The sequence below is a fragment of the Ochotona curzoniae genome, unplaced genomic scaffold (genome assembly GCF_017591425.1).
Source record: "Ochotona curzoniae isolate NIBS_2020 unplaced genomic scaffold, NIBS_Ocur_1.0 contig_2699, whole genome shotgun sequence".
NCBI lineage: Eukaryota > Metazoa > Chordata > Mammalia > Lagomorpha > Ochotonidae > Ochotona > Ochotona curzoniae.
Genome location: NW_024465561.1, coordinates 3,352,285 through 3,369,445, shown reverse-complemented (window position 1 = coordinate 3,369,445; position 17,161 = coordinate 3,352,285). Strand labels below are relative to the sequence as shown.

Below are 17,161 nucleotides of genomic sequence, written 5' to 3'. Positions count from 1 at the left end.
GTTCAGAAGGGGAAAACAACAAACTCTTGACTTCAGCTGCCTCCAGCCCCTAATCCTGGGTCCCACAGAGCCTGCTCCCTGCTTGTTCGTCTCATCCTGCCATCATTGCAGCACGGGCACCCACCACACACCATGTACGCTCTTGGCTCGGCACCTTTGCTCAATCAACCCCCTTTGTCAGAAGCGCTTCTCCCACAGTGGACTTTGTCAGCTCCAGGACCGCTCTCTCCTGGATCTCCCCCCACCTGAAGCAGGCCTGCTGGTCATTCCCTGTGCCCTTAGCCTGACTGCATCTTCTGCGTGGCCTTTTGCCGCCATCAGACACTTCCTTACACACTTGCTTATGTGTTTACTACCAGCCCCATGGGGCAGGCCTTCCAGGTTTTGCCTGCTGCAGGAGCCCCCTGCCCAAGGCCGGACACACGGTACCTGCTCAAGGAAGCTTTCTGAGACAGCATAGCGTGATGGTTTGCTGTGCCAGGTTTGGAGGCAGCCTACTGTTTGAACACAGTTCTGTTACAGACTGGCTGTGGGGCTTTGGGCAAGCTGCCTAACCTCTCTGTGCTTTGTGCGCATACACGGAGCACATCACCGTGGCCGGTTTAAAAGGCAACCACGCTCATTGCCAGAATAATTTCATTCCTGAGCGTTCTGTGGCAGGTACGGGGAATGGCCTTGCAGGCACGGGACTAGCAGGTGCCTAGGACCCTGGATGGGTTAGTGCTGTAGGCTGGTGAGTGGTGGCAGGAAGGGGGCTGGGCCAGTGGCTGAGGGGGCCCTCCTGGCCTGCCATTCTCTGGTGCGGCTGTCCTTGCCGCCTCCCACCCGGTCTGCCCAGATCCGCCCTCCTCCCCGCCTGCTCTGTTTCTATTTCCGTCTCTCTCTCTCCTCCTCCTCGCCAGGCCTCAGGGGGCCCCTGCTTGGCTTGAAACCGTCTCTCTTCCTGAGGATCAAGAAGGAGGTTTCACTGCAGGGCCCCTGCAAGGGCTGGGTCACCTGCTCCTCCCTGGGCCTTGCCCCTTCCCTCAGCCACAGTGCTCAATCCCACCTCCAAAGCCCCCTCCCTCCACCAAGCCGACCAGACCCCTGCTCCCCCGAGGGGTCTTGGAGAGACATGCCCTTGACCTCTGCAGAGGGAGGTGTAGGGGTGGCTCGAGCTGTCAGCCCTACAAGCACTGGACAAGTGGCTTCACCACTGGCCTGCATTCCTGTCTGTTGTTGGAAGGCGCTTGACACCCAGCAAACACCCCAAATGTGGGCTATCACATAGCTGTCACCCTCCCTCCCTCCGCCCACTCTCCAAGGTGTCTCCCTGGAGTTCTGTCAGCAGTGACTTAGGCCTCCCGTGTCCCCCCTCCAGGACACCCAGACACACACGCAGGTGAGCAGAGCGGCCTCGGACACAGAAAAAAAGTTTAATTCTGCTGCGGCGGTGGGTCCCAGCTCCAGTGCGGAGTAGGATTTGGTTTTGGATTTTGTTCATGTGGGGATTTACCTGGGGAGACAGGGAGAGTCTGGTCCTTCCAGTGGGACCCGCCCGGGGAGGGGGGAATTGGGTAGCGTGGAGAGAGACTCGGGTGGGTGTCGGGGTCGGGGAACACAGGGACGCTGGACCCATAAGGGAGGGCAGAGGGAGACGAGACACAAGACAGGGACATAAGACAGACTCCGGAGAACAGAAGAGACAAACGGGGGTAAGGGAGGCAAAGAGAGAGGACCCCAAGCCAGACCCGACGGGACCAGGGAGGTACGTGGGGTGCGGGGGAGGGGGCTTTGGAGGCCGCCGCGGGACAGAATAGGATCTAGTCCAGCCAGATACAAGAAATGGGCCCCTCGCCCCGGCCCCGGTCCCGGGCTGGGGGAGAGGGCTCGTGTCTCAGTGCTGCAGTGGTGGGGGGGCCCTGCCCCTCCCCGCGCTTCGCTGTGTAAGGCACCGGCTCCAGCGAGGTCCGCGAGTGCGCGGGGGTGGAGGGCCGGGAGAGGGGCGAACAGCCCGCGGGGAGGGGAGGCCGCAGCCCGCCCTCCTCCTCCTTCCCTCTCGGGTTGGTCGTGAGGGGCCTGACTTCGAGCCAAACCACCCCCCCTCCCGGGAGCAGGAGGCAGAGGAGGAGGAAGAGGAGGGCGCCGCTCCCCGCCAGTCCGACGGCGGCGGCTGGGCGTCTGTCTGCGGGACACCCCTGCGTCCTGGCGCTCACACGGTACTCTCCAGCATCCACTCGGTGCTGGTAAAAGCCAGGCGCGCCCGGGCGGAGCCCAGCCCCAAGTCTCCATCCTCCCCGGCCGCGCCCCCTCCGGCCCCGTCCAGGTGCGGCGTGGACCGGTGACGCTTTGTCCGCCGGGCGCGGCGCGGGTAACTGTGGCTCTGGAAGAGCGCCCCGTAGTCCCCGTCGAAGGAATAGCGCTGCTGAGGCCGAGGCCGGCCTGAGGTCCCCCCAGGAACCAGGGCTAGCGTGGGGGGCGCCGAAGCCGGCGGCCCCAGGGCCCCCGAGCGGCTCCTCCGAGGGCCCGTGGCAGCCCGAGCCTCTTCCCCGGGAGTTTCTTCCGACGGCAGCAGGCACAGTGAGGTGGCCGAGCCGCCCAGGGAGCGTCCAAGAAGGGCCACCTCCGCCTCTGCCGAAGCCGCCTCGGCCTTGGTCTCCGCGGCCGGGGTGGTCACCTCACGCAGTGCCTCGTAGCGGTCCTGCGCGGGTGGGACCTGGGGTGCACCTGCTCCGCCGTTGGTCTGCGAGCACACATGACTGACCCTCGGGGGCGACCTGGACGTGCCCTTGACCCGGCGGCTATCCCCGTCGCCGTACACCTTGTAGCGAATCATGAGCAGGACGATGAAGACGAGGACCGAGGCGACGATGACGCCCCCGATGGCGATGATCATGGTGCCACCCAGGAAGTGGGTCCTCAGTGGGCGGCAGGGCGCAGGGTCGCCGGCCGTGGTGAACTGCACGCAGCCCACCACCCGCGTGGCCGGCAGAGCGGTGGCCCCGTCGTCATAGACGGCCAGCACGCACAGGTCGTAGGCGCGGCCAGCCGCCAGGTCGTTCACCAGGAAGGTCTGGCTGGTGGACGGGATCATCCTGCAGGAGGGAGGCAGGGGGGGATGGGGCGAGTTAGCCCCACCAGAGCCACGCCCCTTCTTCTGTCCAGCTCTCTGATGCCCGCGTCCCCAGCCCTCCGCCCCACCTACTAGGTGCACTATCTGCTATTCACCACTGCTCATCTGCACAACGGCAGCTCTCATCCTGTCTCCCAGTGTCACCGCTACTGGCAAGCTCCCTCCTTTACTTGCTGCAAGGGTCACTGGCCCTTATCTGCACGTGGCACCTACTACAGTGAACCCACAGCACCTAGCTGATTCCTGTAAGTCCACTAGCTCGTCTTTGATGCAAATAGGAACCCAAGATACCTCTCACCTGCAATTCCCATCAGAAAGCCAAACAAACTTGCACGTAAAATCTCTCTTGGCTCCCTTTCCCAGCCCCTCTCCTGCATACTCCCATGCACACCCAGGCCATTGCTACAGGCCACCCTCTGAACTGACTTCCAAGCCAGCACCCTGCAGTGGCCCTGGAGGAGTGAGGGATCAAATCTGCCACCGAATGCGGGGTCTCATGTAGCCAGGCAAGGACACTCCTTTCTTACTGTCTGCTCCTCTGTGAGGGGTAGAGCGTAGAGTGGTCAAGGTGACCATGTCTGGGAGTGGACTGCCTCCATCCCTCCCCTCCTCACTTAGCTCTGTGACCTCAAGCGTACTTCCTAACCTCTCTGTGCACCTGTCATCTGTGGTGGGAGGAATGAATGAATGAATGAACACATTCCAATCCTGACACTCAATGCTCTCTTTATCAGCTGTGTCCTGGCCAGGGTGGGCCTGTCACCCAGCTGCCCTCTGGAGGCCCCTCCCTCTCAGGGCCCTGGCCCTCAGCTGCTAAGCCCGTCCCTCCCCCCAGCCAGGCCCTTCCCTGTCAGATGATGCAGATGAGGCTCCACCTCCTCTGGAAGACCACACCCCAACCCCACAGGCCTGCCCACCCCACTCTCTCACTATTGCAGCTCCCGGAGGTTCTCCCCCCCACCAGGGGCCACCCTCCCACCAAAAGACTCCAGGCAAGGGTGACACCGTCTCAGAAAGGCCGACCAACTCCTCCCCTCCGCCCCCCACGTCCCTACCCCTGCCTGCCTTTTCACCACCCATCGCCACCCCACCCCACCCACCCAACCAACTTTAGGTCCCTCTTCCACATCTCACCTTTCTCGGGAAGAACTGGAGAGTCCTCCTGCTCCCTTCCCCCAAATAACCAGTTGCTAGGGGCGCCCCTTCCCCCCAGTTTTCAAGGACAGACGCTGGCTCCTTAAGAAAGCTGGAACCTCCACATCTCTGATTGGCCACAAGCCGGGAGCCATCAGCGGAGCGGGGTTCTGGTTGGATGTCACCTCAGCCCATGGCAGCAGTGAGGCAGTTAACCCCTGCAGCGCTGCAGCACAGGCCTCAGCAATGGGGGGCGGGTTGCAGGGATGGAGGACTGAATGCTAGGGTCTGATGCTCAGCTGGGGGTTGCAGGCCAAAGACCCCTGCATCACACACAGAATCTGGGGGCCCCATAAAGCTGTTCTCCCCCTGCCCTGTGTGGTCATAGGTCAGAGAAGAGGAAAGAGGGAAGCTGAGATGTGGTAACCACACAAACAGGAGCTTTTACACAACAGAATCATCCTCTTGCCCTCTGGTCCCGCCTTGCAAACAGACATCTCATCCCCTTTCTCTGTGTGACCTCAGGCAGGGGCCTGGCCCTTCGGAGCCTCAGTTTTTCTGTCTGTAAAATGGGAGGCAGGATTGTCACTGCTTGCTGGCAGAGGTAGCATCCTTGGAGAGATCTTGCAGGTCTGTCTATGTTGTTCCTGTGATGCAAGTCTGGGCCAGGCAGGGCCTAAGCTCTCTCCCCAGATCCCAACAGGGCGTCCAGCACACTTAGGCACTCAGGCAGCATTGGGTGGCCAGAGTCAGAAAGAAAAGGCCTTTAAGAAAGGTAGAGGGAAAAGGAAAAAAGAGAGAGGCCCCTGTGGCACCTCCAAGGAAAGCCAAGCCCAGCAATGACATCCAGCAGGTTCTACCATGTGCACAAGACAGGTGGAGAGAGAGGCGCCCACCATGAACCGGCACGCCTCAAGGGCATGCTGTGTGTGTCATACCTGTAGCCAGGAGCCATATTAAAAACCATGAGGCCAAGGCAGTCATGCACAGCACGGAGGGGGGAACGCTGGCCCTGAGCTGCCTGAACCTTGAAACAGGTGCTGCTGGGTCTCTCCATCTTTCTGTGTCCCTGGTACTCCAGTTCAGGGCCTTGCATGGGGTGGGGCTGAGTGTCTAAGAACCCAAGAGGAAGAAACCCATTGCCATGAAGGGACAGGGAACACCAGGATGTCTGTCTACGCTGCATAAAGGCAATGCACGGTGCCCATCCCCTAGTGCCCGGAAATAACTGGTTCTCCTGTTGGCTGTGTGGCCCAAGTGTCGTTCTATTAGAACCGGTACATACTTGATCAGCCTAACTTAATAGACAGTGGCTTAGACGCTGCTCCCACATGGCCAGCTAGACCCTGACTGAGCCTACAGGGCCCAGAGTCCCTGGGGCTTAGGGTGCCGCCCACACGCACCTGTAGACAAGGGAGTCATCCGCCGAACTGTTGTACTGGACTTGATACATGCGGATGCCGGGCACGGGCCTCTGTGCCGGCCAGCGGATGAGCACCGAGCTAGACGTGAGCTCCGCAGCCACCAGCCGGCGCTCTGCCGTTGAGTCGTTGGTCCCGGGTCGGCCCGGCGTGGCGATATCAGAAGAACCAGGTTCAGTGAGGGGCGGTGGGGCGGCTGGCGGGGGTGCCATCAGCGGCAGGGGCACCACGCACACTTCCACGGGCGCCGTGGCTTCCCCCGCCGCGTTGGAGGCGATACAAGTGAAGGTGCCACTGTCCCGCAGCGTGGTGATGGTCACGTCCAAGGTGCCGTCACCGCGGACTCGGGTCCGACTCGAGTTCCCCAGCAGCCGCCCATCGGGTGCCACCCAGTGCACCACCGGCTCGGGGTCACCCACAGCACGGCAGCGCAGGCTGACAGCCTGGCCCTCCACCACCAGCGCACGGCCACCAGCCTGTCGCGTGATGAGCGGAGGTTCGCACAGGAACTCCTCCTCGGGGATGGACCAGAAGTAGCGGTCCGTGAGGTGCTCAGGAGTGGCACACGTCTCCAGGTCGTCCTCTCTGGTCAGCCGGCGCAGCCACAGCAGCTCGCAATTGCAATGCAGGGGGTTGCCTCCGAAGCTCACGGTCAGGGGCGTGGGCGGCTTGGGTCCTGCACCCTGTGACCTCAGGAAGAGCCCGTCGGGTGGCAGTTTATGGAGGCGGTTGGAGGTCATGTCCAGGCGGACCAGTTTGTGGAGCTGCACGAAGGTGCCTTCGGCAATGTGGTCGATAAGATTGTGGTCGAGCGTGAGCGTGTTCAGGTTCACCATCTGGCCCACTGCCTCCCAGGGCAGGGCTTCCAAGTTGTTGTAGGACAGGTCCAGGTCCTCCACGGTAGACAGGAAGGCGTCGAAGGCAGCTGACTCCACCCGGCGGATCTGGTTGTTCCCGAGGATCAAGTGGCGGAGGTTGCCCAGGCCGCGGAGCTGGTCGCCACGCACCTCAGCTAGGCGGTTGCTATCCAGGTGCAGGGCGCGGAGGGCGCGGAGGTCGGCGAAGGCGCCTGCTGCCACCTGACCGATGGTGTTACGGGACAGGGTGAGGTGCACCAGGCTGGTCATGTTGGCGAAGTCCCTTCGGCGCACGGCCGCGATGAAGTTGTCGGTGAGCCGCAGCTCCACCACGCGCCGGTCGATGGCCGGCGGCACAAACAGCAAGCCGGTCTTGGCGCACAGCATGGTCAGCGTGGGTGCCACGTTCTGGCAGATGCAGCGGCCGGGGCAGGGCTGGCCGCGAGAGGCCCCTGCCCAGAGCAGCAACAGAAAAGGTAGGGCAGCGGGGGGCGGCGAGAGGAGCGCCGAGGAGAAGGGACCCGGAGCCATGATGCAGCGGGCAGACCGGAGCAGCGGGAGGTGAGACCTGCAAGCCAAGGAAAGGTCACCCAGGCCCAGAACCTGGCTGCCCCAGGGTGATTCCCTGCCTTCCCGACAGCCCTTGCTAACACCTTGGTGGGGAAGGGTCTCCTCTCTTGAGAGGCTCTGCCCACCTCTGCCCCTCCCACAGGAGCTCCCAGACTCCCCCTCCCCAACCCCACACACACCCTTTCCCAGCCTGGGCCCTCCTGTGGTCCCTATGGATTTTTGAAAATCCCTGTTAACCAGGGTTCAAGGCCCATGGGTGTCCTAGCCATGCTTTCCCAGTTCCACTTCCAGCTCTGACACTTACTAGCTGTGTGACCTCGGGCAAGTGTCTGAACCTCTCTGAATCTCCAAAACTCCTTCATCTGCAAAACAGAGACAGAAACAGGCCTTTATGCTGGGAGGAGCAAGAGTCATGACCACCTTGTTCATGCAACCACGGCCTGGACAGAGGAAGTGCCAAGAACACAGGGGCTGTTAGCATGGTCTCCATCGGTCCATGCCTACCATGTGCCAGGCCTAGGACTGGGCAGTTATGAAGAGCAAGTCCTGTGAAATCAAACAGGCTCTGGGCCAGCCTCCAGCCCCTTCCCTTCACTAGCTGTGCTTCCACCCATCTCCCCAACCAATGACTTCCCCATTCATGCTCCCGTTTCTGGATTTGTCCATCAGAATGACAACTGACACCTCCTCAGTGAATTTGCTCACAAGCAGGGCTCAGCTTGGGGTGAGGGTCCCCCTCCTCGCCTCCTGCACCCTTGGAGGTGGCACAGAGCGCACAAAGGTGGGAGGGGACAGACACAAGCAGGAGGGTGATCTCGACCCCAGGAAGTCCTTCTCCAAGTCAGCTTTCCCCCTGGGCTCCTCGGGGGCTTCTGAGCAGAACTGCCTTGTATTCACGTGAGTGGGTACACACAAGGCCCCATGCATGCCTACACACTCACACACTCACACGCTCCCACTGTGCCTCTGCTCCAGGCAGAACCTTCCGGCGGGGATTCCCCCTGCGGCGGCTGCAGCCCACGACCTGTCAGCTCCTATCACAACACGTGGTGGGAAGGGGGGTAGGAGGCAAAGATGGGAAGGGGGCGTCCCTGAAGCTGCTTCCACCCTCCCCTGCCCTGTCTCCTCCCCCACCCAGTCCTGGCAGGCTCACCTCCCAGGAATTTGTCACTGGGACTGTGGCCTTATGTGTCCTTACTCCTCTCCTCACTGTCAGCACTTCCCCCCATCATGGGGAGGGGACGTGGGCCTGGGACCAAGTCACAGAGAGGTGCTAAGAGACACAGGGAAAGGTAAGAACTGAGAGGGGAGAGGCAGGCAGGGGAAGCAAGTTAGTAGAAAAGCAAAGAGGAAAAAAGACAGAGACTGTGATGGAGCTAAAGAGATAGGCTTGGGGCACCCCACTCTCTTTCTGGGACTTCCTCCCACCAATTTGCCCCTCTGTCCATCTCTCAAGGATGTGGTTGGATTCAATTGAAAAAACTTGGCCTAGACAGCCCAGCAGCCCAGCCCTGCACCTGCTTGGCTGTGCAGTCTCCAGGACTCACACGCCCCATCTAGGAAACACCAGGACAGAGCTCTGCCTCCCGCCACGGCCAGGGTGGGACCCAGATGGAAAGCATCATAACTACAATGAAAATGGCAAGCGTTTCTTCAGGCGTAGTGCAGTCCTAGACAGAACCTGGACCCCGCCGCCACCACCTGGCTTCCTAACTCCAGTGAGTTCCCATCTGTGGGCCTCAGTGTGCTCATCTGTCAAAGGGGGCCAGAGCAGCACCTGCTGCCTAGAGCTGCTGAGAGAGTCGGTAAGATGCCAAGCCAGGCACCGCGCTGGGCAGAGCTGCTGCTGTGGGCAGTGACTGTCGGTATTATTCATGCACTCACGGCCTCTAGCTCTGTCTCAGCCATCAGGAGGTTGCGGGCTTGTGTCAGCTCAGCAGCCATCTAACCGCCCTCACTCTCACCCCTTCCACACCATGGTCGCTTCATGTCACCAAAACTCTCCTGCCCCCTTGCCTGGTGTCAGGAAGAAACCACTTGAGACAGGGCTGCCTCCTGGTGTCCTTACCCAGCCACCATGCTGCCACCCTCGCCTGGGGGGCTGGGCAGGGAAGCGTGGGTCATCTCTTTCTGCCCTCCCTCCACACGGACGCCCATGCCAGGCAGGGCTGTAGTCCACTCACCTCTCTTCAGGGAGTTAGGGCCTGGGCCAGCACCTACAAAGGAACATGACCACCCTGTTAGTACCCCCGTGGCTGCCGGCGGGAGGGTACCACTCCAACAAGCATGTGGCCCCTGGGGGACCCAGGCAGCATCTCTGGACATGAGAGTGTAGCCATTTGTCTTCCAGGGGTCTCAAGGGCCAGAGCCCCCCAGCCCTCCTGCCCCCCAGCCCTCCAGATCCCTCAGACCCAAATTCTAAGTTCCCATGCTCTTCCTTCCTTAGACCCAGGGGTCTGGACCAGAATACAGTCTCCTGGTTCTCTTTTGGAACTCAGCAGTTCACATCTGAACCATCCTCCATATCAACAGCCTCCCAGGGGAGGCCAGAACCCCTAGCCCCAGCTGTCACACACCTGCCCTCCCTGGTCAGCGTGGGCCTGGCCAAACCTGCATGGGCCCACCCCCAAGGTACCACCTTAAGATTATAGCAGACATGCCAGCAGAAGCTGCAGGCCCCCCACCCTCCACAGCCACAAGGGTGCAGACACACTATACCCCCTGACCCCGGCATACCCCGGGTCCTGCCATCTGGGCCTCAATCTCACAGGACCCAGAAGTGAGGTGATCCCTGTGCCAGGGTGCCCTGTCCATGTAAGTTAATCATGCCCAACCCCACTCCCCAGAGACCAACCCTGAAGCCCCATGGACTCATAACACAGAATGCATACACACACCCTCAAGGCTGCACAACAACAACACACACAACACTGACTCTCCCTTGCACATTCACACCCGCAGGGACCACAGAGAAATACACATGCCCCCTAAAAGACAAACAGGTCCAGGCACCTGTAGCAGACACACCTTGCACACTCACCAACACACCAGGGCATGCAGCCATGCAGCTGCACAGGCTGAGATGCTCACACACACACACAACTTCACACATTCCCCCAGTCATACCAGCAGCCACACGCATGCAGACACAAGCGACATGCACCCCCCCACACACACACATACACACCCAGACCCACAAGCATACCCAGATGAAAGGCTGACAGACACGAGACCCAGCACGCAGGCAAGGCCCTCCCAGGTGTTCATGCACAGCTGTCCTGCCAGGGGCTTACACACCTACACATGCACTCCCGAGCCTGGCTCCCAGCAGCACAGCCAACAGAGGGCCTAGATTCACACTCAACATGCCGCCGCCGTGGACACACATCCCTCCCACCCACTTCCCAGGCCAAGAGATTCCACCATCCCTCTCGGCACCTTCGGCACCCCCCACCCCCAAAGCAGCCAGAGCCAAAGGTCAGAGTTCAGCAGGTGGAATCCCAGGGAGATGGGGTGGGGGAGGGGCTTTGAGTCTTACAGCATCCACCAGAAGAGTTCTCCCCACCAGTAGCCCCCACCCACCTCCGGCCCTCAGGCAACTGGCCACTCTGGCCCCTCCGCATCTCTCTGGCGGCTGGGGGAAGGAGGGTGGGGAGGTGGGTGGGGAAGGGCCAGGTCCTCGCCTCCCCACCCCAGGGCCCATCTGTCCATCCCTAGGCCTCTCATCCCTCCATCTGTCCACCTCCTGGCTGCGCATCCCCCCTCCCCCAGCCACCGGGAAGGGGAAGACATGGCCGACTCCCCTGTGGACCACGGACGACCCCCCCAGTTGACATGGACTGAGAAAGCACCGAACTCCCCTCCCCCAAACACACAGAAAGGCCTGAACCCATATGGCTCCCCCACATCCCCCAAGCCTGAGCCCCCCGGCAGGGAACCTGTCGTGGACTTGGGGACACACACCCTCGGAGGCATATAACCCACAGACACACACACGCCAATGGGCACCCGGCGGGCACACCCGGCTACACAGACCCTCGGACAGACATCCAGGCCGGACACAAACACATAACACAGCTCGCCGCGCACCCACACTGGCTGGGGGAGCCCACACCTGGGCACACAACCCACGCACACACACCTGCACTCAGCGTCTCCGAGGGGCGCGCGACAGCCCCCCTCCCCCAGCGTCCCCTTTTCCCCCAGGCAGAGGGGCGGCCACTCGTTGGGAGAAGATGGGGGTGGAGGAGGACACACACACACACGCACGGCCGCCGCACACACCCGGATGGCCGCACACGCCGGCGCCGGGCACACACACACACACACACACAGGGCCGCGCGGGCGCACGCCGGGCCGCTGCAGCGCAGCGGACTCACACTCACACTCACGCCGCGCTCGCCCGGGCGCCCCCGCCCGCCTGCCCCGCCCGGGCCGCTGCGGGCCGCGCTCACCCAGCCCGGAGGGGGCCCCGGGCCCGGCCCCGCCGCCGCCGCCGCCTCGCTCCGCGCCATGGTGGGGGGAGGGCCGGGGGAGGGGGCGCGGTGCCGCGGGGCCGCCTCCCGCCCGCCTCCCGCCCTCCCTGCCGAGCTCCGCCCTCCGCGCCGCCGCCGCCACCGCCGCCACCGCCGCCGGGAGGAGCCGGGGAGGGGACGCCGATCGGAGGGGACCGCCGGGCGGGGCGACTGCGCGCCCCAGACCCCCGCCCCGGACCGCCGCCGCAGAGCCCCTCGCCACTGCGGAGCTGCGGCGAGCCCGCCCCCCGACCCCTCCCCAGCCCCACCTCCGGCCGCGCCGGCCTCTCTAGAGACCCCCCCCCACCACCAGACCACGCCCCGACGGGCCCTGAGACCTCCGGGGTCCCTGGCCACGACTCGGTGCCCAGGAGATCCGCACCTCCTCCGAGGCCCTGGCCCGTGCTGCCGAGCCACCCAGAGAGGGCCCACGCGGTGTCCTACTCTTGATGACCTCAGACTCTGCCCACAGCCCAGCAGGGACCCTGGACCCTACCTCCCACCCAAATCCAGGAACCCCCCAGGCCACGCCCTGACCTCCAAGGACCCGCCATTGTACTCCAACATTCAGGTGGACCCCAGACCACACCCCATTCCTCGGGGACCCCAGACCTTAATGTCCACACCCAGGCTTGCCTGGGTCCCTTTGGAACCGCCTGCATTGCACAGCCCCAGGGGACCACAACCAGATCCTGCTCCTTTTGGGGGGCGCTTTACGTCCTTCCACCGCCACCCAGTAGGGACCCCAAGCTATGTCTGATACCTAGAAAGGGGTCTCTAAATATTTCCCACTCCCATTTGGAGACCCTTAACCTTTCCCCATGGTCCCCTGCGAGCAGCCTTACCCCCAACCTTTGGATGTTCCTCTCCCCCTCCCTTTGGTTCCCAGACCCTAGATGGGCTCTAGGAACCCCAGACCCAATAAGTCTCCCCTTAGACCTGCCCTATTGCCCTCTCCCAAATTCCTGGAACCCTAAGCCCTGCCCCCTGTTTGGAGGGCCCCTCCATAGCCCCTCCTTGAATTGCCCTGAAGCCTGTCTTCCCACCACACTCACCCTGGGGGTTCCTCCTTCTGGTGAACTTTGACCCCTGCAGATACAACCCCTTTCTCTCCAAACCCCACCTATGATCTCCAGCACCCAAGCACCATCCCTGTGGCCCCACATGAGGTGTGGGGGTCTGGGGCTGGGAAGGCAAATAAGAGAAGGAATAAGACAAGAAGATGGCTGAGATGGTCCAGAGGTGGCTCCAAGGGTGTACTGGAATTCCTTCCACCCTTAGCCTGATGGACATGTCCCGTCGCTATCCCCATTTTATGGATTAGCAAAATGGAGGTGAGGGAGGGACTTGGTCACCTGCCCAAGGTCATACAGAGAGTGTCAGTGGCACAAGGGGATGAGGTTGAAGGGGAAAGAAGGCGGGGAGCAGGCAACCTGGGCTGGGTAGGAGTCCGGAAAGGGGAGGGGAGGCAGAGATGATGATGGATACAGAGGGGGAGGAACAAAGAGCAGGAGAGCCAGGCTGAATCTCCCTGGCCGCTGTGGACCTGCCGCGCCCATTCCCAGCCACCTTCAGTGTCCACCACGACTAGGCTGAGCTACCGGGCGCCTGTGCACAGAGGCTCCGGGACCTTCACATGGCCAGCTCCTCCTTTCCATGCAGGTCAGCCCTCAGACGTGCTGCTAAGAGAGACCTTCTGTCTCCATTTCCCTTTTACACACACACCAATGCTGATGCCTGCAGATGAGTGTAAAACCCACATTAAAAATAATAAGAAAGGGATGGGCCCAGTGCAGTGACCTAGTGGCTATAGTCCTCGCCTTGCACGTGCCAGGATCCCATATGGGCGCCGGTTCTAATTCCAGAGGCCCCGCTTCCCATCCAGCTCCCTGCTTGTGGCCTGGGAAAGCAATTGAGGACGGCCCAAAGCCTTGGGGCCCTGCACCTGTGTGGGAGACCTGGAAGAGGCTCCAGGCTCCTGGCTTCGGATCAGAACAGCTCCGGCTGTTGTGGTCACTTGCAGAGTTAATCATTGGAGGGAAGATCTTCTTCTCTGTTTCTCCTCCTTTCTGTATATCTGCCTTTCCAATAAAAATAGATAAATGTTTTTAAAAAGGCTTGATGGAATGATGGTTGGATAGACACGAGATACAGCGAGAGCTATGGATGGTTCAATCCTGGAGGTAGTTACATGGTGTTCACTGGAAGACTATTTCAATCTCGCAGCGCATCTGAAAAATTTATAGTAAATGTTGGGGAGTGAGCCAGCAGATGGAAGATTTCTATCCTTCTCTCTGTGTAACTCTGCCTTTCAAAGAAAGGAATCTTTTTAAAAGGAGGCAGAGGGGGAGGGGAGGAAGGAGGCAGAGGCGGAGGGGAGGAAGAAAGCTCAGGCTGGTTCACTCCTCAAAGGTCCGCAGCAGGCCCGGCTGAGAGACCTCACCAGGAAGGTTCAGCTGCAGTACAGGTCTCCTACAGAGAGGCAGCAAAGGCGCAGCCACTTTGAGCCATCAGCTGCTGCCTCCAGGGGAGCTGGAATAGGAGTGGAGAATGGACCAGACACTCACCTTGGAGCACGAGAGTCCCAAACCGCATCTGAACCACCATGCCCAACGCCCACCCCTAAACTCCTTCTTGGGTGTGCCCCTGGAGAAATCTGAGGCAGCAAGGCCAACGTACGCAAAGGGGTATGCACAACTTTCCCTGTGTGTGGGGTGTCACTGGAAGGAAGGGTCAGGAAGCTAGGGCAATGGGCCCAAGTAGTATGACTGTTCCCATAGGAATTTAACCTCAATACAGACCCAGGGCCAATCTTGGGTGCCTACTGTTCAGGCCCCACCTCCAAGCAGATGCCCCACCCCTGTCTTTGGGGTTCCACTCCAAGTCCTAAGGGTCATTGTTTAGCCTGTGTGTAGGGGCCATGCAACAGTGTCTAATAAAGGCACGGCACAATGGCTCACTTAGCAATTCCCTCTCTTCCCCTGCTTCTAGCGCTGGAAGCCCATAGAGGCACAGGTTTGTAAACCGCCTGCTCCACTTGCCATCCAGCCCCCTGCTTGTGGCCTGACAAAGCAGTGGTCAAGGCCTGGAGACCCCACAGCCAGAAGAGGCTCCTGGTTTCAGATCGGCTCAATTCCGGCCAGTGGGACTACTCGGGGAGTGAACCAACAGATGGAAGATCTTTTCTCTGTCTCTCCTTATTTCTGTAAATCTGCCTTTCCAAGAAAAAAAAGAAAAGAAAAGAAAAAGTCTTTCTAAAAAGCGTCTAGGGCATACGAGGCTAATGTCCTTGCCTTGAAAGCGCCAGGATCCCATATGGGCGCCGGTTCTACCCGGCAGCCCCACTTCCCTTCCAGCTCCCTGCCTGTGGTCCGGGAAAGCAGTCGAGGACGGCCCAACGCCTTGGGACCCTGCACCCGCGTGGGAGACCTGGAGAAGTTCCTGGCTCCTGGCTTCGGATTGGCACAGCACTGGCCGTTGTGGTCACTTGGGGAGTGAATCATCGCACAGCTCTTCCTCTCTGTTTTTCCTCCTCTCTGTATATCTGACTTTGTAATAAAAATAAAATCTTTAAAAAAGAATAAATAAAAAGTGTCTAAAACTCGGAAGTCCTCAATCTTGGCTCCGCCCACAATACTAAGCCCCACCCCTACCCTGACTCCGCCCCTCCACCTGCAGGCTGAGACTCCAGAAAGGGCTCTTCAAACTTGGGATGCTTCTTCTGCTTTCAGCTCTGCCCCTCTAACAAGCCAAGGTCACGTAGACCACGGGAAGTCCCGCAGGCACGGTCCAGGGCTCGGATGCCCGCACCAAAGAGCCCGCACGTGTAGGAGCTTCGAGGACAGGTTGGTAGAAATGGCGCCCATCGGACTCTGTCCCACCTCAAAGCCAAGCCCCAGGCCATGACTCTTCATTGGACACTCAGCTCTGTTTTGGCCTCTCGGATTGGTTCTTCCACAATTCCCTTAGCCATAGCCACTCTGAGAGTGCCCTTCTGAGTCACTCTCTCTGATTGGTACCTGTTTTTCAAACGCTTTGCTCCTGATTGGGCAAATCTTTGTATATGCCTGTTTCTGATTGGATTGCTTGCAATCAGCCCAGACACAAGCAAGTTCAAGCATGGGGGGTGGGGGCGTTCCCTAAATCTCTTGCCTGAAAGAGGGCGTGGCTGTGGATCACAGCATAGCCGGAAGTTGGAGTTGTACCTGTGCCTCCTACTTGTGGCGTCAGGCACCTGTTTTCTTTTCTTTAATTTCTGAGCCTCAGTTTAATCTTTAAGTCGTGAATATTCAGGGAAGAGTGTAAGGACTGGATGAGTGAAGACCTATAGAATGCTTACGGAAGTGCACACAGGAAGCCCTCACCATCTGCCTCCCTGTCCATCCCCAGCCGTCATGGAACTGGGACCTTGACCAGAGCAAAAGAGAAACGGGGAGGAGGAGGGGTGTAGCAGGAAGGATAGGAAGACCCCACCCCTGCCCCTAGAATATTGAGGGCGGTAGGATTTCTCCATGACCCAGTGGAGAGTGATGTTAACCCCTCCATGCAGAGGTTGGTCCTGACCGGGAACAAGAGAATAGATGTTGGGTGGCAGGCTGTGTGAAGGGATCAAATATTGTGGCTAAGTGGGGCCGGGGGGAGTTGGAACAAGGCTTTGGGGTCCTCCCCAGGCCGACCAAATTGGAGGTGTGCCAGCATCAGTTCAAGGTCACTGTGTCATTGCTCCCATAGCAACAGCTGCCTCTTGGCAAGGAACCTGGAAAGGGGAGTTGTGGGGAGAAAGTTCTCAGGTGCCCCTACTGCAGGGGCAGGAGTAACCGTTGGCATGGAGGAGAGAGAGGCAGAAGGCCCGTGATCCAAGTCTGGGACCATGTCTTCTCAGAGGCCGGGCCTCACAGTGGGTGCTCAGTCAATGCCCCTCCCAGACAGAGATGGAGGCCTTGGTGGAGTGCAATACCCAGAGATGCCAGCAGAGAGAAGAATCTTCCAAGAGGGCTGAGGGCAGCCTTGCCTGCTTTCTCAATCCCTCCAGGGGACCACTGGGAAACCCTAGATCATCTTCACCTGCAGAAAGCCTGGGACCCTGTGTGGGGGGACATCTCTGTGACCCTCCCCCCCCCAACCATCCACACGCAGCAACTCCTATGCCCAAGAAGCAGGCGTGGGTGCTGCTTTGACAACTTTTGCTCTTTAACTATCTCGCTCCTGAGGGTTCAGCTCAGAGAGGTAGCATTCCAGGCCAGCCAGTGTCTACCAGCCTCCAGAACTGGGTGGAGGATGAGGGGGACAAGGAAGAAAAGCAGACAGGCTTGACCCTGGGGTGCCCTGGTTCCCTTCAGCAGTGACCCCTCCGCAGATTCAGGCATCCCCTCCAGGAGACCCCAGCCTCCCCACCCACCACCACACCCGTGCCAACAGGTGCTTCTCCCTTCCGCCCGGCACCCAGCTTGCGTTCCACTGGCTCTGCCCGCCCCCTGCCGGCTGCAGCCAGGACTGCAGGAACTGCCTCCTCGACGGGCAGAAAACCGCCAGGAGGCCAGTAGGTGGTGAGC

General features: G+C 60.4%; 1 protein-coding gene across 1 annotated transcript; it reads right to left on the bottom strand.

Annotated features, from left to right (window-relative positions):
• Window positions 1-1,432: 1,432 nt before the first annotated feature.
• Window positions 1,433-7,068, bottom strand: LRFN1 (leucine rich repeat and fibronectin type III domain containing 1). Its single transcript, XM_040976613.1, has 2 exons — window positions 5,650-7,068; window positions 1,433-3,074 (listed from the first exon to the last, which is right to left on the bottom strand). The coding sequence occupies exons 1-2, from the start codon at window positions 7,053-7,055 to the stop codon at window positions 2,192-2,194; spliced, it is 2,289 nt and encodes a 762-aa protein (XP_040832547.1). The 5' UTR covers window positions 7,056-7,068; the 3' UTR covers window positions 1,433-2,191.
• Between the last annotated feature and the right edge of the window lie 10,093 nt (window positions 7,069-17,161).

Coding starts and splice junctions, on each gene's coding strand:
- LRFN1 (XM_040976613.1), bottom strand. CDS start 7,055: ATGGCTCCGGGTCCCTTCTCCTCGGCGCTCCTCTCGCCGCCCCCCGCT. Junction 3,075..5,649: donor GATGACTCCCTTGTCTACAG/GTGCGTGTGGGC, acceptor TCCCTCCTGCAG/GATGATCCCGTCCACCAGCC.